This window comes from Pseudophryne corroboree, chromosome 6 (genome assembly GCF_028390025.1).
Source record: "Pseudophryne corroboree isolate aPseCor3 chromosome 6, aPseCor3.hap2, whole genome shotgun sequence".
NCBI lineage: Eukaryota > Metazoa > Chordata > Amphibia > Anura > Myobatrachidae > Pseudophryne > Pseudophryne corroboree.
In genome coordinates, this window is record NC_086449.1 from 285,535,819 (window position 1) to 285,563,315 (window position 27,497).

Sequence of the window (27,497 nt, forward strand, 5' to 3'; positions counted from 1 at the left end):
CTTCCCAGTTGTCCACGCCCGGGATGAATACTGCTGACAGTGCTATCACGTGATTCTCCGCCCAGCGAAGGATCCTGGCAGCTTCTGCCATTGCCCTCCTGCTTCTTGTGCCGCCCTGTCTGTTTACATGGGCGACTGCCGTGATGTTGTCCGACTGGATCAACACCGGTCTTCCTTGAAGCAGAGGTTCCGCCTGGCTTAGAGCATTGTAGATTGCTCTTAGTTCCAGAATGCTTATGTGAAGAGACTTTTTCAGGCTCGACCACACTCCCTGGAAATTTCTTCCCCGTGTGACTGCTCCCCAGCCTCTCAGGCTGGCATCCGTGGTCACCAGGATCCAATCCTGCATGCCGAATCTGCGGCCCTCCAATAGATGAGCCTCCTGCAACCACCACAGAAGGGATACCCTTGTCCTCGGCGACAGGGTTATCCGCAGGTGCATCTGAAGATGCGACCCTGACCATTTGTCCAACAGATCCCTTTGCATGGAATCTGCCGAAAGGGATTGCTTCGTAAGAAGCTACCATTTTTTCCCAGGACTCTTGTGCATTGATGTACAGACACCTTTCCTGGTTTTAGGAGGTTCCTGACCAGGTCAGATAACTCCTTGGCTTTTTCTTCGGGAAGAAAAACCTTTTTCTGAACTGTGTCCAGAATCATCCCCAGGAACAGCAGACGAGTTGTCGGCATTAATTGGGATTTTGGAATATTCAGAATCCATCCGTGCTGCTTTAGCACCTCTTGAGATAGTGCTAAACCCATCTCTAGCTGTTCTCTGGACCTTGCCCTTATTAGGAGATCGTCCAAGTATGGGATAATTAATACGCCTTTTCTTCGAAGAAGAAATATTATCTCGGCCATTACCTTTGTAAAGACCCGAGGTGCCGTGGACAAACCAAACGGCAGCGTCTGAAACTGATAGTGACAGTTTTGTACAACGAACCTGAGGTACCCCTGGTGTGAGGGGTAATTTGAACGTGGAGATACGCATCCTTGATGTCCAAGGATACCATAAAGTCCCCTTCTTCCAGGTTCGCTATCACTGCTCTGAGTGACTCCATCTTGAACTTGAACTTCTTTATGTACAGGTTCAAGGACTTCAGATTTAGAATAGGCCTTACCGAGCCATCCGGCTTCGGTACCACAAAAAGAGTGGAATAATACCCCTTCCCTTGTTGTAGAAGAGGTACCTTGACTATCACCTGCTGAGAATACAGCTTGTGAATGGCTTCCAAAACCGTCTCCCTTTCTGAGGGGGACGTTGGTAAAGCAGACTTCAGGAAACGGCGAGGTGGCTCTGTCTCTAATTTCAACCTGTACCCCTGAGATATTATCTGCAGGATCCAGGGATTTACCTGCGAGTGAGCCCACTGCGCGCTGTAATTCTTGAGACGACCGCCTACCGCCCCCGAGTCCGCTTGCGAAGCCCCAGCGTCATGCTGAGGCTTTTGTAGAAGCCGGGGAGGGCTTCTGTTCCTGGGAAGGAGCTGCCTGTTGCTGTCTCTTCCCTCGTCCTCTGCCTCGTGGCAGATATGAATAGCCCTTTGCTCTCTTATTTTTAAAGGAACGAAAGGGCTGCGGTTGAAAGGTCGGTGCCTTTTTCTGTTGGGGAGTGACTTGAGGTAGAAAGGTGGATTTCCCGGCCGTAGCCGTGGCCACCAAATCCGATAGACCGACCCCAAATAACTCCTCTACGCATCGCCTGTCCACTGTCGTGTCCATAAAGCTCTTCTGGCCGAAATGGACATAGCACTTACCCGTGATGCCAGTGTGCAGATATCTCCCTGTGCATCACGCATATAAAGAAATGCATCCTTTATTTGTTCTAACGACAGTAAAATATTGTCCCTGTCCAGGGTATCAATATTTTCGATCAGGGACTCTGACCAAACTACCCCAGCACTGCACATCCAGGCAGTCGCAATAGCTGGTCGTAGTATAACACCTGCATGTGTGTATATACCTTTTTGGATATTTTCCATCCTCCTATCTGATGGATCTTTAAGTGCGGCCGTCTCAGGAGAGGGTAACGCCACTTGTTTTGATAAGCGTGTTAGCGCTTTGTCCACCCTAGGAGGTGTTTCCCAGCGCTCCCTAACCTCTGGCGGGAAAGGGTATAAAGCCAATAACTTCTTTGAAATTAGCAGTTTTTTATCGGGGCACCCCACGCTTCATCACACACGTCATTTAATTCTTCTGATTCGGTAAAAACTACTGGTAGTTTTTTCACACCCCACATAATACCCTGTTTAGTGGTACCTGTAGTATCAGCTAAATGTAACATCTCCTTTATTGCCAAAATCATATAACGTGTGGCCCTACTGGAAAATACGGTTGATTCGTCACCTTCACCACCGGAATCAGTGCCTGTGTCTGGGTCTGTGTCGACCGACTGAGGCAAGGGGCGTTTTACAGCCCCTGACGGTGTTTGAGGCGCCTGGACAGGCACTAATTGAGTGTCCGGCCGCCTCATGTCGGCAAACGACTGCTTAAGCGAGTTGACGCTATCCCGTAATTCCACAAATAAAGGCATCCATTCTGGTGTCGACCCCCTAGGAGGTGACATCCTCATATTTGGCAATTGCTCCGCCTCCACACCAATAACGTCCTCATACATGTCGACACACACGTACCGACACACAGCAGACACACAGGGAATGCTCTATACGAAGACAGGACCCACTAGCCCTTTGGGGAGACAGAGGGAGAGTCTGCCAGCACACACCAAAAAGCGCTATATATGACAGGGATAGCCTTATGATTAAGTGCTCCCTTATAGCTGCTTTTATATTAATATATATTGCCATTTATTTTGCCCCCCCTCTCTGTTATACCCTGTTTCTGTAGTGCAGTGCAGGGGAGAGACCTGGGAGCCTTCCTGACCAGCGGAGCTGTGACAGAAAATGGCGCCGTGTGCTGAGGAGATAGGCCCCGCCCCTTTTTCGGCGGGCTCGTCTCCCGCTATTTAGTACATTTAGGCAGGGGTAAATATCTCCATATAGCCTCTGGGGCTATATGTGAGGTATTTTTAGCCTTTTTAAAGGTTTTCATTTGCCTCCCAGGGCGCCCCCCTCCCAGCGCCCTGCACCCTCAGTGACTGCCGTGTGAAGTGTGCTGAGAGGAAAATGGCGCACAGCTGCAGTGCTGTGCGCTACCTTAAGAAGACTGCAGGAGTCTTCAGCCGCCGATTCTGGACCTCTTCTTGCTTCAGCATCTGTGAGGGGGCCGGCGGCGTGGCTCCGGTGACCATCCAGGCTGTACCTGTGATCGTCCCTCTGGAGCTTCATGTCCAGTAGCCAAGAAGCCAATCCATCCTGCACGCAGGTGAGTTCACTTCTTCTCCCCTCTGTCCCTCGTTGCAGTGATCCTGTTGCCAGCAGGAATCACTGTAAAATAAAAAACCTAAGCTAAACTCTCTAAGCAGCTCTTTATGAGAGCCACCTAGAATTGCACCCTTCTCGGCCGGGCACAAAAATCTAACTGGAGTCTGGAGGAGGGTCATAGGGGGAGGAGCCAGTACACACCACCTGACCTGTAAAAGCTTTACTTTTGTGCCCTGTCTCCTGCGGAGCCGCTATTCCCCATGGTCCTTTCAGGAACCCCAGCATCCACTTAGGACGATAGAGAAATTCTACAAATTTGATATCCTGGCAAAAGAGGACCTGGAGTTCTCTCATTCGGTGCTGCAGAGTCATCCGCACTCTCCCGCCCGTTTGGGAGCTTTGGTATAATCCCCATGGTCCTTTCAGGAACCCCAGCATCCACTAGGACGATAGAGAAAATAAGAATTTACTTACCGATAATTCTATTTCTCGGAGTCCGTAGTGGATGCTGGGCGCCCATCCCAAGTGCGGATTATCTGCAATACTTGTACATAGTTACAAAAATCGGGTTATTATTGTTGTGAGCCATCTTTTCAGAGGCTCCGCTGTTATCATACTGTTAACTGGGTTTAGATCACAAGTTGTACGGTGTGATTGGTGTGGCTGGTATGAGTCTTACCCGGGATTCAAAATTCCTCCCTTATTGTGTACGCTCGTCCGGGCACAGTACCTAACTGGCTTGGAGGAGGGTCATAGGGGGAGGAGCCAGTGCACACCACCTGATCCTAAAGCTTTACTTTTTGTGCCCTGTCTCCTGCGGAGCCGCTATTCCCCATGGTCCTTTCAGGAACCCCAGCATCCACTACGGACTCCGAGAAATAGAATTATCGGTAAGTAAATTCTTATTTTATATGTGTTCTATTATGACAAACAAAAATTTAAAAATTCATCCACTTGCTACTCATGAAAAACAGCTTAGCCGTGTTTTGCATGTTGGGCCAAATTTGTAAAAAAGCAAAGATGTAAGTGGACACATCTGTATATGCTTCTATACAATCATAACGTGAATGGATAGGATTTGATTATACATGGCAGAAAAATATGAAGAAAAAACACACACAAAAAAACCTAGCTGCAGAGTGTTGGATTACAATTTGGTGGGTTATCTGGGTTCTAACTAAGGGCCTGATTCAGAAAAGTACGCAAAGCCAAAGTTCCATGTAACTGAGCAATTATCGGCAGACTGCATCTGTGCTGCGTTCGTATTGCGCAAATGTCAAGGTGCCGCTGTGAATCCGCACGCAAAGAGGATTCCATCGCAGAGTGATTGACAGGAAGTTACAGATTTGGGGGTGTTAACGGCAAGTGGTTGTAAAAGCACAGGCGTGTCATGGCCGTTTTCAGTGCATATCTGACGTCAGCTGTGAGCCCTAATGTACGAAAATATGGCGCATGTATGACTACTGCCGGGAACAGTCTGCGTAGCCATAGGTCTACCCTAAGCCCCATGTTCCTTGTTCATTCGTATGTGTGTGCAATTTGCAAATGAGTTGCCGTAGTTCCAGTGGGCTTCTTTTAATTTCTGTCCGTCAGCTTCACTTGCCGATATCAGCAGTTGCTTTGGGGACAAAATCGCACTTGCAGCATGTACTTCTCTGACTAGGCCCTAAGTTGGCCCTAGTATATGTTTCTTGCGGTGAAATAAACTGCAAGCAGGGATTCTATGTAAAGCACTTCTTAATATGCTTGTGCTACAAAACAAATCTACTGAAGTTTGTCCTCTCTCACATGCATGCGCAGTGGCGGCCAGGGCGCATTCCACCCGTGCAACGACACCCACTGCTAGGGAGATGGGATAGACCTTACCTAGCTAGGAGGAAGACCCACTAGGTCACTGGGAACGGGGTGGTACAGAGCAACAAACAGAGAGGGGGACAGGAGACAGGACATTGGGGGGTGGGGTGGGGGGGGGGACCAGCGGGCGGACTGAGGGCATAGTCAAGGTTCCTTTATAAAAATAATCTAGGGAAGCCCAATACGTAACTGTATACAAAAACTAGCTGAAGAGTGTCCACAAAGTAGTTCTGGTTTTTACCTATACTACTATTACTCATCCAGGTCTAAAACACACCTCAAAATTTCCCAGAAGGCTCAGGCAAGGAGCAGGTGGAGCGCTGCAACTGAGCTGTCTGTCTGTACGTTCTGCACCAGCCTCCGCTTTCTCACAGTGACGCTGTCTGTTAGGGATACAATGGGAGATCATCTGATACCAACCTCAAGAACAGACAAACCTCAGTAACAAAAAGCTATCTGCATAAAGCCCAGCATCACAGAACTATTGTGAACTGGAACTTAGCCATCTGAAAGGAAATCCAGAACTTCTTTTGCTCACCAGTGAATGGCTACATAATTTGGAAAAATAATGTATTTGACTATTTTAACATAACACTAAAAACTTAATCAGCTCCAGACATTTGCTGCAGTGACCATCCTACTAATACAATAGGGAAGCGTCAGTAATATCAGGAAACACACATTATGTATGTGTGTGTGTGGTGTGTTTGTCAGCAGACTAGTCTCCAGGTGCTATAGTCAGGTTTTTGTTTTACATGGCACCATGTAAAGAAGTAGTAAGACATATGACTTGATGACAAGTTAGTTTCAATGTTACAAATAGCCACAAGTATATTATAGTTTTCCAATAAGACTGGTTGTTCAAACTTCAACTACATAAAAAATGATCACACATCCGTTTTGTGAACACAGTCTGCCTTTGCTGTATGTAGGAAGCGCATAATACAACTGCATGATGTGCCTCTAAATGAGTTCATGCATCAAAGTTGTTATTGCTGTCACTTACCTAGATGCAGACTCCTGCACTGACCGCAGAGTCGGAATGCTCTGACAACATAACATAACAACTATTTGATTCAGGGACCAATCTCAGCAATGCTTGTAAGGTATCCCTGTGTCACCATAATGTGCTGTACTGCAATTTACTGACTCTTCTTATGCTGCAAATGCCAGGATGTACCATGGAGACAAAATCCATCTCATAGTTGTTATGCTGCTTATAGCTGCGCTATCTTGCAAGGATGTCAACACCAAGTTAGCGCTAGAATCACCAGTAAGGCGTAATTATGGAGATAATAATCTACACATAAAAGGGTCTTTTTGCAGTTAGTGAGCCATATACTGTTTCTGTCTGTAAAATAACCTTCCCTGCTACAGGCACAGCAGTAGAGATTCTTTTTAGGATAGTCTGTCTTCATGGCCTTAGCATACAATCATGGAAACTTTGGTAATATATACTCTACATAACACATTCTACAGAGCTTACATGAATTCTCTAAAATCAAAAACATGCTAACAGAATTTAATTTGTCCAAAAACATAGGTAATTAGTTTCCTATATAGCCGTCTCTATTACAATAAATTACCATACACAAAGTTTCTGTATTTTCAAACAAAAACACAAATAAATACCTCTTTGTAGCTAACCCTTTAAATTGCAGTATGGAAGTGTCCAGATCAAAATAACCCGACTGTGTTTTTCTTTGTGGAACCTAGGTAATAAATAAGATTCTTTCATCTGGTAAATCTTGAATTCCAGAGAACATCGCAGGTAACAGCTCACACGCCCAATTTACAAATAACCTAATGTCCATGCATTCTGCGTCTCAGATTGTTTCAATTAACAACATCTTCGATATTGTGAAGATGTACATAGATAATATTATTGAGTCCTTTCAATGAAGGGTTTGTAATGTACCCAACATTATTAGAAGGCAGAAGCCAAAAACAGCTGTGAACTTGCAGTGCAGGACTATCAATCAAACAGTCTTCAAAGAAAAGTTCTACCAAGTTCTACTCTGTGAACTCACCGTAATATTGGTTCTAGACAAACCAAGTACTACAGTTGGGGAGGGCATCTGATCTACAGATGGGTGGTCCAAAATAGAACTTTACCTTGGACTGAGTTTGTAGTCTTGTTGAACAAATTGGTTTAATTGAATTTCATTTACATTGATAATAAATTCACACTAGCAAGCCTTCTGCATATGGCAGGTATACTTGAAATATTTAAAAACACAGGCCGCTCTTTCCAGTGGCAGGATAACGCCATGCTGGTGCCCAGTGTATGAACAAGGTTTGGACCCTAATCTACACATACATTTAAATAAAAGTAAAATAAAAAACAGACAAAATTATTTAGAATGGATTATACAATTTAAGAACACAAATGAACAATCCCTTTTCAAATTATACAGAATAGTTACAAAATAAATGGAGCAAGGTCCAAGGGCATCCTTACTACAGATGTGTCCTTTCTTACTGTTGTGTCAGTTGTGCCAAATAGCCCCTCTCGCCGCGTGTCCTTCTCTTTCAAAATCTGCGTCTTATTCACATAAATAAAATAAATAGGAGCAACAAAACTACATTGCTAGCTTGCACTGATCAATTTTATAAGCGGGTCTGAATTTGTGCAAAAAGGGCTGTGGTGTAAGCATCCGTGGCTTTTTTCCACGCCGATTTCAGTTGTGCTTCATCTGTGATTTCATATGCATGTGAAACAAAGTCCTTTGCCAATAAAGTTGAAGCCTAGCATCTCTGTTAAGCCGAGAGGTTTTTTTTGCTGCATCTACAAACATGACGCAAAATTTAAAGAGAAATCTAGTACTCTATTCCTCCCGCAGCATCTCAGTTGCTTGACATACGCCGTACGGACAACCACTAAATGAGGACACATCTGTACTAAATGACTACAACGTGGGAGACTGAACAGTATAGAAGAGTAAAACATTATTAAAAAAAGCCCTTACACAAGTGTTTTTCCCCAAGGGGTCTATTCATGAAGCAGTGAAAAGTGTGGAGAAGTGAGACAGCGGAGAAGTTTCCCATGGCAACCAATCAGCTACTATGTATAATTTTATAGAATTAACTTTATGTTACCTCAACACTGATTGGTTGCCATGGGCAACTTCTCCACTCTTTTCACTGCTTCATGACTAGACCCCCAAGACTAACAAAAGCATGGTTTCCTGTCCAGATTACACAAGTGCGCTCTATTTCGTGACACTACCAATAGCAGCCACGAAATAACACTGATTTTGGGGGCAATCTACTGCAAACCAAAGACTAACCCATTTCTATAGAAATTCACAGAACAGGTATAGTCTGTAAGTAAGATGTAAGGACAACCAAGAACAGGTCTTAAATATATCTAGTGCCATATCCAATTAAAATGATAATGATGACTATTTAATTTAACTAGAACTTTTAACAGGGCCTGATTCATTTTTGTAAGTAAAGTAAAAATGCACGTAACGGTCTGGAAAAACCATGTTGCAATACAAGGGGAGCAAATACATTTATATTATTTCTATGCAGGGTAAATACTGGCTGCTTTCACATGTAGCACACAAACGTTAGACAGCTTTACTTGTACACTGCAATTTAGATTTTAGTTTGAACACACCCCACCCAAATCTCTCTGCACGTCACATCTGCCCCACCTGCAGTGCAACATGGTTTTGCCCAGTTGCTTTCTTTTTTGCTTCCCTTACGAACATAAATATGGCCCACAATAAAATGCAGATGATTCAACATAATATTTATGGAATTTGGACTTTTAAAAGGAACAGAACTTATTAATAATATTTAATATGACCGAACGCATAATACATCTGATCAGGAGAAAAGGGATTTCTATGATTGTTTGGTTACCAACAGAAATGTCCCCAAGGTGCTCACTACCCCAGAAAAGAACATTGTCTGCAGAAATAAGGTCCCAAGACTCAGTGTAGTAGACAGTGGAACTGAAGAGCTCATTATCTTCTCCAGAATGTTATTGCATTTATTTATTATTTATTAACAGTTTATTTTATAGCGCAGCAAATTCCGTTGCGCTTTATAATTGGGGCTATCAATGCAATGAACAAGGAGCTCCAAAGAAAACCTGATATGCTTCTTTATAAACTCGCACACACATACATGGCTACTCTGAATATAATTATGGATGGCAGTACGGACGGTGTAATGGTTAGCATTACTGCCTCACAGCACTGAGGTCATGGGTTCAATTCCCACCATGGCCCTAACTGTGCAGAGTTTGTATATTCTCCCCGTACTTGCGTGGGTTTCCTCCGGGTACTCCGGTTTCCTCCCACAATCCAAAAATATACTGGTAGGTTAATTGGATCCCAACAAAATAAAAATGTGTGTGCATGTACATGTGATAGGAAATGTAGATTGTAAGCTCCACTGGGGCAGGGACTGAATGGACAAAAATTATCTGTAAAGCGCCGCGGAATATGTGTGCGCTATATAAATGACTGGTAATAAATAACTGTTGATAAATATGTAAAACAACTTACAGGACTTGAGAGTAAAGGTAAACCTGTGCAGGGGTGGAAGGCTTTCGTAGAGATCCCATCCAGAGAATGAAAACCCTTTTTCCTCCAATTATTAGAAGGTCGCAGTGGTACCAATTTCTAGGGGAGACACCAAAGACAAATTTTCGATATATAGGTCAGGTAACTCTCCTTAGCCAAAAATATTAAAGTATAATTACATGAATGATTCTAAAGGGTTAATCAATTATATGATTCTAAAGGGTTAATCAATTATATAAAGATAAACACTAACTTATTTTTTTTCTCTCAGCTTCTTCAGCCCTAGTTTTACAACAGAGGTAAACTGATCCAAGTTAATTTTTTAGTTAAATGGTTACGCTCCCTCTAGTGTTCTGAACAGTGCAACAACCACAGAAAAGCTAAAATGCCACCTAATCGGATGTGTCCTTTAGAGAGCGAAAATACTGCAAGATAAATGTAGAGCAATTTTGTCACCATGTTTTCTCCTCCTATCATAGACTAGCAGAGGTGCGGGTGTGCCCCAGACCTCCATAATTTGGAGTACTCAGTCCAACAGCGAGATAGTGTTTTACAAATGAACCCACAGCTGTGTGTGCCCCTGAACTGTAAGTGTGTCTGGCATGGGATTCACAATTTGCTTGGTGGATAAAAGTGTACTTAACGGGAGGACATATCCTTTACAGATTTATTAAAATACATTTTTTACATTTTCACTGAACTGAATGAGGATGTGGTTGAATTATGCCAATAAGGAAACTGTAGTGAAAACAACAGCCGGACACTGAGAACAATGCAGTTCCATCACTACCTCATGTTATAAGGCTTAACAGCTTAACCACCTTCACACTTCCTAACAATTAAGCACATGGTGACATGATCTTTCATTTATAGTTGACTATACTCTATCTTACTTGATATTTAAATATAATATACCATTTATATGAGGTTTAACTAGTGACTTATAGCATGCAATACATAGACTTATATCTGCTTTTGCAGCAACTGGTTGGCATCATGTGCTACTATTATCTGATTAGCACTTAGTATTTCCAGTGTGCACCTGCACTCTCTCTTTTTATTGTGTACTACTACTCTGCTTTCACCACTAGAACCACCAAGTCCTTTTCCATCACTGGCATTCCAGTCTCTTTATTTGTATCCAAGTTTACTTAAAACATTTTCCACCTTTGTTCTATTTTGCGCCACTTTGTATTGGATTGCAGCATGGAAGCAGAGGAGGCATTACTGGAGACTAGCCTGTCTGACAACACTGAGATCTGAAACACTGGAAATCATAGGAGACTTCTGATTGGATGTTGGCAGCTGTCTTCCACTACAGAGCCAGATATAATTTCTGCTGGCTGTACAATACAGTGGAATCACACAAATGGTAGTTGCCCACACTATAACAAACAGACTGAAAAGTGGGGCTGTGCAATACCAACTACCCTCAGCCAACCCAAAACTAGTGGAACATTCCCATAAGATCAGACGCATACTGGGAACTAAATGAATTGTAAAAAGGTCTTTGATTCCATATTAAAAATACATTGGTTTACTTTTGGCAGCCTTTTTTGATGTGCTTCATATTTATACTGTATTTATTCTATTATATAGCTCTGAAATAAAGTTCCAGAGAATAGCCATCTCTTACATCAGCATGCATTTGTTTATATACCCAAACCTGAAATCTATTTCTGTTTATATATACGTACTGCTTGTTCTGTATTCTTCAGCCGCTCACATCTCAAACAGCTCCCGCTGCCTTTCCCCTGCTCTTGTTTATCACAGTCACACTTTGCTGGATCCTCATTCTCATCATGACTTGTTTTCAGCTTGTCCTGGGTCTCTTTGCATTTCAGTCCCTCTCTGTCTTTCTTGACATAATTTCCAGTGCTATGAATTTGTGTGTTATGATCAGACCCTTGTGCCTTCCTTATGTTCTCGGTACATTTAGGCTCTGCCGTTTGGCAAACATAACCGGTTTTCAGAGCCACTGCATTTCGTGAACAGTTTTTGTGGTTGTCGAGATGTACACAGTCAGGGTTTCTATTTTCAACTGTGTTTGTTTGTTTGTTATTGGAAATGTGGATATTTGTGGTGCTGTGGTTTGAGATGTGATGCAGAGTTCCTTTACTGATGATTTTTTCAGCCTGCCCGCTATGTTTTAGGTCTCCTCTTTCCGGCAGCTTGATCACATTTTCTTTACTGGACACTGAGAGTGCAGGTGGGGTATGTTTACTAAGAGAATGTTGAAATGTGCTTGAAATGGGTTCATTGCTTTGAACTAAAATGAGTCTCCTTCTTGCCTGTGGTTTTGGTGAGGTACTATCTTCAGCAGGATGTTGGGAGGAAGTGATGTGTATATCGGAATCGTTTTTCAGTTTTCTTTCCTGGTTGTCGGGTGTTAGATTCAAGTCTGAACTGGGATTACATACGACAGGTGTTTCTCGGTCTATCTTGTTAGCGTTTTCATCTTCACATGGAATTCTGAATATTTTGGAGCATAAGGGGTTGGAGTCATGCATTTTGAAGGAACGAGTAGATATGTGTGAGGATGACTGATCACACTTTAGCAAATGCTGTGCAATTCTTGCTATGACTTCCTGACGTTCTTGAATTAGCGTGCCTATCAGGGGATTGGTTTCTGCTGGCTGGCTTGGGTGTGAATTGTTGGGCACATCAACCAAAGATAACGACTTGAAGTTTCTGATAGGCGATCCTTGTGGTGCTGCCTTTGGATCCCGCATCATACTGAAACACTGAATCTTAGATGGTGACGTTCCAATGTCATAGCCATTACTAACTTCAGGAATTAACTTCATGCTTCTACCAGGAAGAGAGAGATTCATGCTAAGGCTTGTTCTAGCTTGCAGCAATCCACCAGGCTCAACAGTCCATGTCTGCTTGCTACATGTATGCTGAGAGCTGGGCGCACTGTGCTGACTGTTCTCCCGTGTCTCCCGAGGCGGAGGACCACTCTGCTCATGTGACGAGAATCTCTTTTCATAGACGCTAAGACTGCTGTGGATGCTACAGTTCAACACTGGATAACTGGATTGTCTAGGCAAAGACTGGACACTGACTTTCAAGGCCACGTTGTGAGATACATTAGGAACGGGAAACACATGTACAGTTGGTGAATGAGTAAAATTCCACTGTAGCTCTCCATCAGCTGCACTCACTCTGTAAGCATATACAAAGCAGATCATTAAGCACTCTGGTATCTACTCACACTCACAGATAATGGTTTAGCCTACTGTACATAATAATTATATGTAATGCCTGTCATTTCTCTTTATTGCAATACACAATGGTGATATTATGTGTATACAGGACAATTTTGGCCTTTTCAGAAATTTGGAATTTTAAAAATGAAATCACAATAATGAAAAAAACTTAATGCTCATCCAAATTTTGTAGCCATTATATGAATTAAGTCTGTGACATGTAAAGTAATGTGCACGTCACAGATAAGGAAACCCTGATACTTCAGCTGTTACAAAATGCAAATGGGGGAAAACCACTGTTTCCTGCCAAACATGTGTTTTGCACAGAGCTGATAAAAGCTTTATCAAGTGAGAAACTGCAAGGTGTTGTCAGAGCCTCAGCAGAGGGTGGGAGTATCACGGAGTTAGTTTAGAACTGCAAAGTCTGTATTCTCACTATTTGTTACGCCCCACACAGCTGCTCAAACAAGTGTTTTCTATATTCCCCCACCATACAGGACAACCATTGTTGAATCCATACTGTGACGGTTATTTGTGTAACTTTGGCAGTGCTGCAAGTATGGCGGTACTGCCTACTGGTAAGAAATTCTCAGCCGGTACGCAGTACCGCCCAGCCGCCACCTTGCAGACACCGTGTCGGAGAGAGGAGAGCGCAGCATGCGCCTCTCCTCTCCTGCCTGCCCAGTCAGTCAGTGCACAGACAGGCTGGTGGTTTCTCCCCCTTTGACTCAGAGTCCGGCAGGGTGGATTAGATGCAAACGCCGGTTCGTGAGCCAATAAGAGATCTCGGACCGGCAGCCAATCAGGAGCCGCTGCTGCCTGACCATGAGATCAGATTGGCTCGCGGACCGGCGCCAGAATCTGAGATACAGGACACCGCAGGAGGAGACTGGACTGAGGGCAGGAGAGGCGCGTGCTGTGCTCTACTCTCCCCGACAGCAGCAGCAGCAGAGTGCCGGCCCCAGTCAGCAGCAGCGACAACAACAACAACGGTGATTTGCACTATGGGGGCATATCTGGCACCGTGGGGACATGTGTATCTGGCACTGTCAGGGCATATGTGTATCTGGCACCGTGGGGGCATATCTGGCATATGTGTATCTTGCACTGTGCGGGCATATCTAGCATTGTGCAGGCATGTGTGTATCTGGCACTATTGGGGGCATGTGTGTATCTGGCACTATTGGGGGCATATGTGTATCTGGCACTAAACTTTTGGGGTCATATGTGTATCACGCCCCTATTTTCATTGGCCACACCCATTTTTTGGCGCACGCACAGTACCACTAAGAATTTTTTTCTACTTGCACCACTGAACTTTAGGCCCTTTTCTTTAAGCGCTCTAGTAATCACAGCTATAATAAAATGTAAGACAACGTTTAGCTGTACCCAAATTTACAAGTGCTCATTCAAGGGAAGAATACTCATGACATCATAAATACACTTTTAATGATGCTCGGGATTTGATCTTTGTGACCAAAATCACAAACATACTAGAGCATATGAGAGAGTTGACGCTTTCACATGATGGAGAGAACACCTGTTTCAGGTTTTTAAATGTTAGCTACAACGTAATTTGCAGAGAATAACTCCCATTAGGGGGCCAGATTAGGGACAGGAGTTATCCTTAAACGTATGAACAGTACCATGCAGCACAATGAGGGAAGTGATGTTGACCATAGCAGCAAATTACATACTTATCGTTCAGGAAGACACAAACAATTGTTATCAGACTGCTGCTATGGGAAACGTCATATTTGCATAGGACCGGTTTCCAGAATTCTCCCCCAACAAAACACACCTACAAATTAGCGCTCTAAGTCACCTATGAAAACCCCCCATCAAAATAGCACTTTTTGTTTGTCACCGGATCAATACAGGTTGATAGGACTGTAATACAGAATATCTCTATATGTCTAGGAGCTTGGAAGGTTTTTGAAACAGTGAATTATTGTTTAAAGAAACTTCAGCTTACCGATACAGGATGTTTCGTGGCACAACCCCGTGGGAAACACTCAACCAGGCGCTTAACTGGGAAAAGAAAACAAAGGAACGGATAGCCAGCAGTAGTGTCTTCTCTTCAATGAAACGATCTCCACTCCTAGCAACACACAAAACATTTAAAGTAATAATTGCATTTAATAAAATGAAAAACATAAAAAAAAAAACACAACCAAAATGTTTGTACTACATGTTTAACCTTCATACCATCTAAATTTGTTGAATACACCATGACCCAGGGAACAATGGTATGCATTTGTAATGTAGTGAGCAAAGAAACATCACGCCATCATCCATCGCATCGTACTGCGTGTACAGGAGGCACGATATATCAGCCTGTTGATTCATGCAGCTGAGGTACATATCATTCTCATGTGTACCCGGCCACACTAACTATTATGACAAGAGTAAGGCTAAGTACACATCAGTACAATGTGCACCCCAGCTGACAGCAGTACCGATGGTACGATATATCGCGCCGCCTGTACAAGATGTGTGATGCATGATATAGCGTTATTCACCGCACGTACGCATGTAGCTACATGCTGTCCTTCCTTGAAGCATTCCATTGGCCAATCAACACGACCGACAAGATGTCCAAGGGAACGTGCGATCGGCCGTACACACTTTGTAATGTGTACAATACAATACATCGGACAACATATTGCAAAGTGTGTACATGGCGTAATGCCGGATACACATCCGAAAGATGTGTACTTTAGCAGACGACATGACCAATGGGACAATACATAGCACTGCCTGATGCCATGGATGCTATTGTCCCATAATGTGTACCCGGAGTTAGGTTTAGTTGCGTTTCCTGGCTACATGCTGCAATTCACAAGCATGCAATAAATTGCCAAGCAATTTTTAACAGTCTGATCCTAAAGTTTTGCAAATATACAGAAATAAATTTGGCATAAGCAACATTTTATACTCCGTAACATTTTAAATATTCTCTAAAATATGCACTTCTGGTTTTTCTAATGTGTTGGGTATGAATTCCTGGCGGTTGGAATGCCAACAAAGGAATCCTGCCACTGAGACTGCATGCGGCTTCCAAGTAGGTATTTGGGTGTGGATCATTAGATCGACAGTGTCTAGGTTGACAATATTTAGGTCGACAGTCACTAGGTCGACAGGGTCAGAAGGTCGACATGTTCTAGGTTGACCGGTCAAAAGGTCGACACAAGGTTTTTTTTTGGTGTTTTCTTCATAGAGTGACCGGGAACCCCAAATAGTGCACCGTGTCCCCTCGCATGGCTCGCGCACATGTTACCGTTCCAATCGTAGTCCACGTGGCTCATTAAGTATGAAAACGTTTTAAAAAAATGATTTAAAAAAAAAAAAAAACTCATGTCGAACTTTTGACCTGTCGACCTAGAACATGTCGACCTTCTGACCCTGTCGACCTAGTGACTGTCGACCTATAGTGGTCAACCTAGACACTGTCGATCTTCAGACCAGATCCCAGGTATTTAACCCCTACCCCTATCACACCCCTCCCGAGCCTAACCCTAACTGTCCCCTCATGCTGCCTAACCCTAACCGCCCTCATCCCCCAAGCAGTCTAACCCTAATCCTCATCTCAGTGATCTATCTGAATTTTGAGCATCAGGATTTTGACAGTATCCCTTAGAAGCACATGGTTCTCTATAAGATACTGAAGATCTAAATGCCGAGACGTCTTCCTGATTTTTTGTAACCATGTATCACTGACAACACAGTTCCTGTAAAAAGTGCCATGACTACGAGGCCTCAATGAAAGTCTAACAGTACCACCTGATTTCAGCCCTGTTTGCTGGAAAAAGGGGCAATAGCAGCCCAATAGTCTTTATTTACATAGACAAACGTATTAGAAGTAAAGCAAACATGACAGCCCTTGTAACGTTTTAAAGGAATCTATATTGCCTTACGCAAGCCTGGTTACCTTCATACAGTGCATACTTTTGAAAATAAAATATTCACTCTCTGCAGTTAAATGATTACATTCCCATTGTTTTTATTGCTATAATCTCTGGAAGTACCACCAATACACAGAAATAAAGAAGAAAATGCCAAGTCCCCTCAGGTAAACCATTTATGTTAGTAAAAGTAACATACTGCCTGGGAACCGGCTCCAGGGTCCACCTTTCCAGCAAGAGGGCATCTTGTTTCATTGCAGGATCATTTACATCATTCCCCTCCGTGCCAGAGCCTTCATCACTATAGCAACAGTCTGGGAGCAGCATCACCTCAACCATGATGGGAAGATTATTTCTCCACAGAAGAGTGACCTCAGACCTAGTTTTTCTAGCTTGACGGCACTGAAACAGAAAGGGTGCAACATAGTATTTGGAGTAGAAAATTAGATTAAAGTGAGGCGTTTAATACGCATTTTAATCAAACAGTGGAAGCCCATCTACCATGCCATAGAGACCTCATTTCCTAACACTTTAACAGCATATTTATCTTGGTCATTTATTATATTAAATTAGAGGCTTACTAGTAAATACATAACAGTCCCTAATTGAACACACACACTGTATGAATAATAAAAAGATTTTACTTACCGGTAAATCTATTTCTCGTAGTCCGTAGTGGATGCTGCAGAAAACTAGAGTGGGGGAAGGAATTTCAATCCTCATAGTTTACCTATTAATTGCCCTGCATCTGTGCCCACAGCACAGCTCATGGTAACAGTGTCCCCCAGATACGATGAAGGAGATGGAGTTATTTCTAAATGGTGCACTGACCATTGTATTGTGTAATAAAACTTAACTTTAATTGGTATAAATTGAAAATGGTAAAAGGAAGCAAAACATTACATGGAAAAGTGATTCAAAATAGGGAAAATACAGTATGTGAAATTTGTGATTTAGATGTGTTTGTCCAAATGGTCAATTATCTTTGGGGAATCATCAGATTGTTACTGAAAATGTAAATATTGTTGTAATTCACTAATGATTTTTTATGTTTTTGTTTTAATAAATAATTTTAAGCAATCCACCAGTTTTTAATATTCCGTCTACTTATTCAAGTGAAAATGTCTAGATATGATAATATAAGGAATGCATTTTCTCTAACGTCCTAGTGGATGCTGGGGACTCCGTAAGGACCATGGGGAATAGACGGGCTCCGCAGGAGACATGGGCACTTTAAGAAAGAATTTGTATTCTGGTGTGCTCTGGCTCCTCCCTCTATGTCCCTCCTCCAGACCTCAGTTAGAGAAACTGTGCCCGGAAGAGCCGACAGTACAAGGAAAGGATTTTGGAATCCAGGGTAAGACTCATACCAGCCACACCAATCACACCGTATAACTTGTGATAAACCCACCCAGTTAACAATATGAACAACAACAGAGCATCAGACCAACCCGAAGCAACTATAACATAACCCTTATTTAAGCAATAACTATATACAAGCATTGCAGAAAAAGTCCGCACTTGGGACGGGCGCCCAGCATCCACTACGGACTACGAGAAATAGATTTACCGGTAAGTAAAATCTTATTTTCTCTAACGTCCTAATGGATGCTGGGGACTCCGTAAGGACCATGGGGATTATACCAAAGCTCCCAAACGGGCGGGAGAGTGCGGATGACTCTGCAGCACCGATTGAGCAAACACAAGTGTTTGAACCCGACCAAGTAGCCGCTCGGCAAAGCTGTAATGCCGAGACCCCTCGGGCAGCCCCCCAAGAAGAGCCCACCCTTCCTTGTGGAATGGGCTTTTACTGATTTTGGTAGCGGCAATCCAGCCGCAGAATGAGCCTGCTGAATCGTGTTACAGATCCAGCGAGCAATAGTTTGCTTTGAAGCAGGAGCACCCAGCTTGGTGGATGCATACAGGATAAACAGCGACTCAGTTTTCCTGACTCTAGCCATTCTGGCTACATAAACCTTCAAAGCCCTGACCACATCTAGTAACTCGGAATCCTCCAAGTCACGAGTAGCCACAGGCACCACAATGGGTTAGTTCATATGAAAAGATGACACCACTTTAGGCAGAAATTGTGGACGGGTCCGCAATTCTGCTCTATCCATATGGAAAACCAGATAGGGGCTTATATGTGACAAAGCCGCTAATTCTGACACACGCCTAGCCGAAGCCAAGGCTAATAGCATGACCACCTTCCACGTGAGATATTTTAACTCCACAGTTTTAAGTGGTTCAAACCAGTGTGACTTCAGGAAACTCAACACCACGTTAAGGTCCCAAGGTGCCACTGGAGGCACAAAAGGGGGCTGAATATGCAGCACTCCCTTTACAAACGTCTGAACTTCAGGCAGAGAAGCCAGTTCTTTTTGAAAGAAAATAGACAGGGCCGAAATCTGGACCTTAATGGAACCCAATTTTAGGCCCAAAGTCACTCCCGACTGTAGGAAGTGAAGAAAACGGCCCAGCTGGAATTCCTCCGTGGAGGCATTCCTAGCCTCACACCAAGCAACATATTTTCTGCCATATACGGTGATAATGTTTAGCCGTCACGTCCTTCCTAGCCTTTATCAGCGTAGGAATAACCTCATCCGGAATGCCTTTTTCTGCTAGGATCCGGCGTTCAACCGCCATGCCGTCAAACGCAGCCGCGGTAAGTCTTGGAACAGACAGGGCCCCTGTTGCAACAAATCCTGTCTTAGAGGCAGAGGCCACGGTTCCTCTGTGAGCTTTTCTTGCAGATCTGGATACCAAGTCCTTCTTGGCCAATCCGGAACAATTAGTATTGTTCTCACTCCTCTTTTTCTTATGATTCTCAGCACCTTGGGTATGAGAGGAAGAGGAGGAAATACATAAACCGACTGTAACACCCACAGCTATCGCCTGAGGGTCTCTTGACCTGGCGCAATACCTCTGTAGCTTTTTGTTGAGGCGGGATGCCATCATGTCCACCTGTGGCAGTTCCCACCGACTTGCTATCTGCGTGAAGACTTCTTGATGAAGTCCCCACTCTCCCGGGTGGAGGTCATGCCTGCAGAGGAAGTCTGCTTCCCAGTTGTCCACTCCCGGAATGAACACTGCTGACAGTGCGCTTACGTGATTCTCCGCCCAGCGAAGAATTCTGGTGGCTTCCGCCATCGCCACCCTGCTCCTTGTGCCGCCTTGTCGGTTTACATGAGCCACTGCGGTGATGTTGTCTGACTTAATCAGAACCGGTTGGTCGCGAAGCAGGGTCTCCGCTTGACGTAGGGCGTTGTATATGGCCCTTAGTTCCAGGATGTTGATGTGAAGACAAGTCTCCTGACTTGACCACAGACCTTGGAAATTTCTTCCCTGTGTGACTGCCCCCCACCCTCGGAGGCTTGCATCCGTGGTCACCAGGACCCAGACCTGAATGCCGAATCTGCGGCCCTCGAGAAGGTGAGCACTCTGTAGCCACCACAGGAGAGACACCCTGGCCCTGGGGGATAGGGTGATTAACCGATGCATCTGAAGATGTGATCCGGACCATTTGTCCAGTAAGTCCCATTGAAAGGTCCTCGCATGGAACCTGCCGAAGGGAATGGCCTCGTACGATGCACCATCTTTCCCATGATTCGTGACCGACACCTGTTTTGGTTTTAATAGATCTCTGACCAGTGTCATGAGTTCCTGAGCCTTCTCTATCGAGAGATAAACCCTTTTCTGGTCTGTGTCCAGAATCATGCCCAGGAAAGGCAGACGAGTCGTAGGAATCAACTGCGACTTTGGAATATTTAGAATCCAGCCGTGTTGTCGTAACACTTCCAGAGAGCGTGCTACGCTGATCAGCAACTGCTCTCTCGACCTCGCTTTTATGAGGAGATCGTCCAAGTATGGGATAATTGTGACCCCTTGCTTCCGCAGGAGTACCATCATTTCCGCCATTACCTTGATAAATATTCTCGGTGCCGTGGAGAGACCAAACGGCAACGTCTGAAATTGGTAATGACAATCCTGTACCACAAATCTGAGGTACGCCTGATGAGGTGGATAAATGGGGACATGAAGGTATGCATCCTTTATGTCCTGAGACACCATAAAATCCCCCCCCTTCCAGGCTTGCGATGACCGCTCTGAGCGATTCCATCTTGAACTTGAACCTTTTCAGGTATATGTTCAGGGATTTTAAGTTCAATATGGGTCTGACCGAACCGTCCGGTTTCGGTACTACAAACATGGTCGAATAATAACCCTTCCTTGTTGAAGGAGGGGAACCTTGACCACCACCTGTTGAAGATACAATTTGTGAATTGCAGTTAGCACTATTTCCCTCTCGAGGGGGGAAGCTGGCAGGGCCGATTTGAGGTATCGGTGAGGGGGCATCTCTTCGAATTCCAGCTTGTATCCCTGCGACACAATATCTATCGCCCAGGGATCTAACTGGGAGTGAACCCACATGTGGCTGAAATTTTGGATACGCGCCCCCACCAGGCCTAGCTCCGCCTGTGGAGCCCCAGCGTCATGCGGTGGATTTAGTGGAAGCTGGGGAGGACTTCTGTTCCTGGGAACTAGCTGTGTTGTGCAGCTTCTTTCCTCTGCCCCTGGCAAGAAAGGACGCACAAAGGGGGCGACCCGGCACCGGTCTGAAAATAGTTTTTGATTACAGAAAAACCAAATTTGGACAATTTTCAAGTAAAATCTTTAATATAATGTCCAGTTTGGGGGTGCGCCCAGAGCCAGTGACATATGCATAAACAAAAGGGAGAAAGAAGAAGGCTCTTGTGTGGGCGCACTCATTAATGGTAGTTAAATAACTAGAATGAATAACACTAGGTTGATTAGTCAGCAGATAAAACAAAATTTATTTGGAAATATTAAGAATATAATTGCCCCTGGTTGAGGAGATGTGAATGATCCCAGATAAAAATGTTCTGGTCCTGCCTCAGGAAATGAGATGGAGAGGGGTAGAGACACTGCAAGTCATAAACCCTTTCTCACCCGGCCAGTACAGATGATCTGTATTAATGAGATCAATTAAGTCAATTGATTTTAGATTCTGTCATAATCCTAATGAAGGAATAACAGCTGTTTGGCAATAAGTAATAATAGAAACAAATCAAAGGATATACCAGGGTAAAGAAAGAAAAGGATAGGAACAAATGGTGATGCTGCTGTTGGAGTCACATACCACACATCATATGCAATGATTGATGTTCTACAACACTGAGTATTCCCTGTGAGTCTCCACCTCAGGTACTAACTCAGCCCACACTGTTTCGCTTCCAAGATCGGACGAGATCGGGCATTGGCAGTGTGGTTTGATAGTAGAAGGATTTGGTCAGACGTCCAATGAGAGTGCACCTATATAGGGGGGGATAATTAGCTGGGTCTTATAGATATAGTGTGGATCTGCTTTTTGTGTTAGGCAGGAGACATCAAGTCCCACACCGGTGGTATTGTGTCCCTGGATCACAAATGAGAGTCCACGGAAAAGGAAGATATATGGATTTATGAGAAAAAAACGAAGATATATAGATTTATGAAAAAAAAAAAAAAAAAAAAAACCCTAAAAAGGATAATGGAGATCAATTAGGCTGTAGTTATTAGGAACGGGTGATAAAAATTACCCGTCCGTATAGATACAAATGGATAAAGAAACACGGATCAAAATTTTTTTTTTATATATATGTGTACATTGGTACTGGTGTAAGGAACAGAAAATATGTCAAAGATAATTGTAGATACAAATAAATAGTACTGGTATATGCAATGAAATAATCACTAGTGACATGGGTGTCATTAGAAACACTTTGTGTGAATTGGAGCTGTTATAATCATTAGGATATAGGGAAATAGACATGAAATTCTCATATAACCCATGCAGCAATATGACAACAGGATCTGCAGGAGGAAAGTCAAAGAAGAATGCAGTATTTCTTTCCTATAAAATGCAGTTTTTAATCCTGATGCAATAAACTAAGATGCATAAGCCTGGAAAAAGGCATAAATGAAGCTGCACGGATATGGATACAATTTCTATGACAGCTGGGCAAAAATTTGCCCAAAATGGCAGGATGGAATGATCTGACCTGAGGCTAGGAGTGAATCACTTGCAGTTGGACAAAACAGGACCCATTGGAATGGAAAACATGTTTCACCCCTGTGGGGCTTGCTCACTTCTTCTTTGACTTTCCTCCTGCAGATCCTGTTGTCATATTGCTGCATGGGTTATATGAGAATTTCATGTCTATTTCCCTATATCCTAATGATTATAACAGCTCCAATTCACACAAAGTGTTTCTAATGACACCCATGTCACTAGTGATTATTTCATTGCATATACCAGTACTATTTATTTGTATCTACAATTATCTTTGACATATTTTCTGTTCCTTACACCAGTACCAATGTACACATATATATAAAAAAAAATTTTGATCCGTGTTTCTTTATCCATTTGTATCTATACGGACGGGTAATTTTTATCACCCGTTCCTAATAACTACAGCCTAATTGATCTCCATTATCCTTTTTAGGGTTTTTTTTTTTTTTTCATAAATCTATATATCTTCGTTTTTTTCTCATAAATCCATATATCTTCCTTTTCCGTGGACTCTCATTTGTGATCCAGGGACACAATACCACCGGTGTGGGACTTGATGTCTCCTGCCTAACACAAAAAGCAGATCCACACTATATCTATAAGACCCAGCTAATTATCCCCCCCTATATAGGTGCACTCTCATTGGACGTCTGACCAAATCCTTCTACTATCAAACCACACTGCCAATGCCCGATCTCGTCCGATCTTGGAAGCGAAACAGTGTGGGCTGAGTTAGTACCTGAGGTGGAGACTCACAGGGAATACTCAGTGTTGTAGAACATCAATCATTGCATATGATGTGTGGTATGTGACTCCAACAGCAGCATCACCATTTGTTCCTATCCTTTTCTTTCTTTACCCTGGTATATCCTTTGATTTGTTTCTATTATTACTTATTGCCAAACAACTGTTATTCCTTCATTAGGATTATGACAGAATCTAAAATCAATTGACTTAATTGATCTCATTAATACAGATCATCTGTACTGGCCGGGTGAGAAAGGGTTTATGACTTGCAGTGTCTCTACCCCTCTCCATCTCATTTCCTGAGGCAGGACCAGAACATTTTTATCTGGGATCATTCACATCTCCTCAACCAGGGGCAATTATATTCTTAATATTTCCAAATAAATTTTGTTTTATCTGCTGACTAATCAACCTAGTGTTATTCATTCTAGTTATTTAACTACCATTAATGAGTGCGCCCACACAAGAGCCTTCTTCTTTCTCCCTTTTGTTTAAGAAAGGACGCACCTCGGACTTTCTTGCCTCTTTGTGATCGAAAGGACTGCATTTGGTAATACGGTGCTTTCTTAGGTTGTGAGGAAACATATGGCAGAAAATTTGACTTTCCAGCAGTAGCTGTGGAGACCAGGTCCGAGAGACCCTCCCCAAACAATTCCTCACCCTTGTAAGGTAACACCTCCATGTGCCTTTTTGAGTCGGCATCACCTGTCCACTGCCGAATCCACAGGACCCTTCTGGCAGAAATCGACATAGCATTTATTGTAGAACCCAGTATACTAATGTCTCTTTGAGCATCTCTCATATATAGGACAGCGTCTTTTATATGCCCCAGGGTCATTAATATAGTATCCTTGTCTAAGGTATCAAGTTCCTCAGATAGGGTATCTGTCCATGCTGCTACAGCGCTACACACCCAGGCCGACGCAATCGCTGGCCTCAGTAAGGTACCTGAATGCGTATAAATGGACTTTCAGAGTACCCTCTTGCTTTCTATCCGCAGCATCTTTTAGGGTGGCCGTATCCTGTGACGGCAGGGCTACCCTCTTGGATAAGCGTGTCAAAGCTTTGTCCACGCTAGGGGAGGATTCCCAGAGTAACCTGTCCGTTGGCGGGAAAGGGTACGCCATAAGCATCAGTTTGGAAATCTGCAGTTTTCTATCTGGAGATTCCCAAGCCTTTTCACATAACTCATTTAGCTCGTGTGAAGGGGGAAAGGTCACCACCTGCCTTTTTTCCCCATACAAATGAACCCTCTTGTCAGGGACTGGGGTTTCCTCTGTGATGTGCAACACATCCTTAATTGCTATAATCATATAACGGATGGCTTTAGCCAATTTTGGCTGTATTTTAGCATCATCGTAAATCGACACTGGAGTCAGAATCCACGTCGGTATCTGTGTCAACAATTTGGGATAGTGAGCGCTTCTGAGACCCTGACGGCCCCTGCGACATAGGATCAGGCACGGGCTGAGACCCTGACTGTCCTGAGGCTTCAGCTTTATCCAACCTTTTATGCAAGGAATTTACATTATCATTTAAAACCTTCCACATATCCATCCAATCAGGTGTCGGCGCCGTCGGCGGAGACATCATATTCATTTGCTCCCGCTCTGTTCCACATCGCCTTCCTCGTCAAACATGTCGACACAAGCGTACCGACACACCACACACACAGGGGATGCTCTTTTTGAAGACAGTTCCCCCACAAGGCCCTTTGGAGAGACAGAGAGAGAGTATGCCAGCACACACCCCAGCGCTATATAACCCAGGAATCACACAGTAACTTAGTGTTAACCCAGTAGCCGCTGTAATACTGATTTTTGCGCCTAATTATGTGCCCCCCCTCTCTTTTTTACCCTCTTCTACCGTGTATCTGCAGGGGAGAGCCTGGGGAGCTTCCTCTCAGCGGAGCTGTGGAGAAAAAATGGCGCTGGTGAGTGCTGAGGAAGAAGCCCCGCCCCCTCAGCGGCGGGCTTCTGTCCCGCGTTTATGTACAATATTATGGCGGGGGCTCATACATATATACAGTGCCCAACTGTATATATGTCAAACTTTTGCCAAGAGGTCCTAATTGCTGCCCAGGGCGCCCCCCCCTGCGCCCTGCACCCTACAGTGACTGGAGTATGTGGGAGCAATGGCGCACAGCTGCAGTGCTGTGCGCTACCTTAGTGAAGACTGGAGTCTTCTACCGCCGATTTCGAAGTCTTCTTGCTTCTTTCACCCGGCTTCTGTCTTCCGGCTCTGCGAGGGGGACGGCGGCGCGGCTCCGGGATCGGACGACGAGGATGAGATCCTGTGTACGATCCCTCTGGAGCTAATGGTGTCCAGTAGCCTAAGAAGCAGGACCTATCTGCAGAGAGTAGGGCTGCTTCTCTCCCCTCAGTCCCACGATGCAGGGAGTCTGTTGCCAGCAGAGCTCCCTGAAAATAAAAAACCTAACAAAATACTTTCTTACAGCAAGCTCAGGAGAGCTCACTGAACAGCACCCAGCTCGTCCGGGCACAGATTCAAACTGAGGTCTGGAGGAGGGACATAGAGGGAGGAGCCAGAGCACACCAGAATACAAATTCTTTCTTAAAGTGCCCATGTCTCCTGCGGAGCCCGTCTATTCCCCATGGTCCTTACGGAGTCCCCAGCATCCACTAGGACGTTAGAGAAAATGCATTCCTTATATTATCATATCTAGACATTTTCACTTGAATAAGTAGACGGAATATTAAAAACTGGTGGATTGCTTAAAATTATTTATTAAAACAAAAACATAAAAAATCATTAGTGAATTACAACAATATTTACATTTTCAGTAACAATCTGATGATTCCCCAAAGATAATTGACCATTTGGACAAACACATCTAAATCACAAATTTCACATACTGTATTTTCCCTATTTTGAATCACTTTTCCATGTAATGTTTTGCTTCCTTTTACCATTTTCAATTTATACCAATTAAAGTTAAGTTTTATTACACAATACAATGGTCAGTGCACCATTTAGAAATAACTCCATCTCCTTCATCGTATCTGGGGGACACTGTTACCATGAGCTGTGCTGTGGGCACAGATGCAGGGCAATTAATAGGTAAACTATGAGGATTGAAATTCCTTCCCCCACTCTAGTTTTCTGCAGGTTTTCTATGGAGCTGCCTTGGCCAGCTCTGATAAGGGATTGTTTTAACTTTTTTTTCCTTTATTTTATGTGCACATAAATAAGGGACTTTCAACGTTCAGAAAACTGACACTTTGCTGGTTCTCCACAACACTCAAAAAATGTAGGCTACCCAGAACCTAAGCAGATTACTCACTCGGCTTATTCTGGTTCCAGCATCTGGTCCCAGACTGAATTTCTGCTCATCAACCAAATCAGCGAGTACCTTCTCCTGGGCGGTGTGGTAGGGTGTCTCATCCTAGCAGCTGTGTAAGGCACACCCTGGTCCTCTGTCCACACATTTACTAGGTTTTACACTTTCCATGTGCCAACATCCAAGGATGCTAGACATGGATGTAAAACTCCGCTTTTAAAATGTCGACATCTTGCAAACTGACTGTGTCAACACCATGAGCATGTTGGCATGTACTCTGTCAACATGGAGTACCTGTCGACATATGTAGTCAATATGATTACCGTCAACATTTCAACCATCAACAAAACATACTGAAACCCACTGGTGGGACATTCCCAGCAATGAGAATCATACAGAGCAGCAGACTGGCCTGATATGTATCTCAGGCCCAAGAGGGCAGTTATCCCTTGGTATCCTAAAATTTAAACTAGGAGGCTGCACTGTTTTTGTTTTTTTATTGACGACAGTAGATGTTGTGGTGACTTACAGTCTATTG

The 27,497-nt window shown here is 43.8% G+C and overlaps 1 protein-coding gene across 1 annotated transcript in view; it reads right to left on the bottom strand.

The window, feature by feature from the left end:
* The window catches only part of ATOSA (atos homolog A), a 169,190-nt gene that overhangs the window by 52,323 nt on the left and 89,370 nt on the right, over positions 1–27,497 (bottom strand). Inside the window, exons 3-8 of the mRNA XM_063926106.1 lie at positions 17,035–17,237; positions 14,906–15,031; positions 11,416–12,886; positions 9,701–9,817; positions 6,810–6,889; positions 5,455–5,560 (exon numbers count right to left, since the gene is read on the bottom strand). Coding sequence (XP_063782176.1) covers positions 5,455–5,560; positions 6,810–6,889; positions 9,701–9,817; positions 11,416–12,886; positions 14,906–15,031; positions 17,035–17,237 — 2,103 coding nt within the window. The remainder of the gene's footprint in view (positions 1–5,454; positions 5,561–6,809; positions 6,890–9,700; positions 9,818–11,415; positions 12,887–14,905; positions 15,032–17,034; positions 17,238–27,497) is intronic.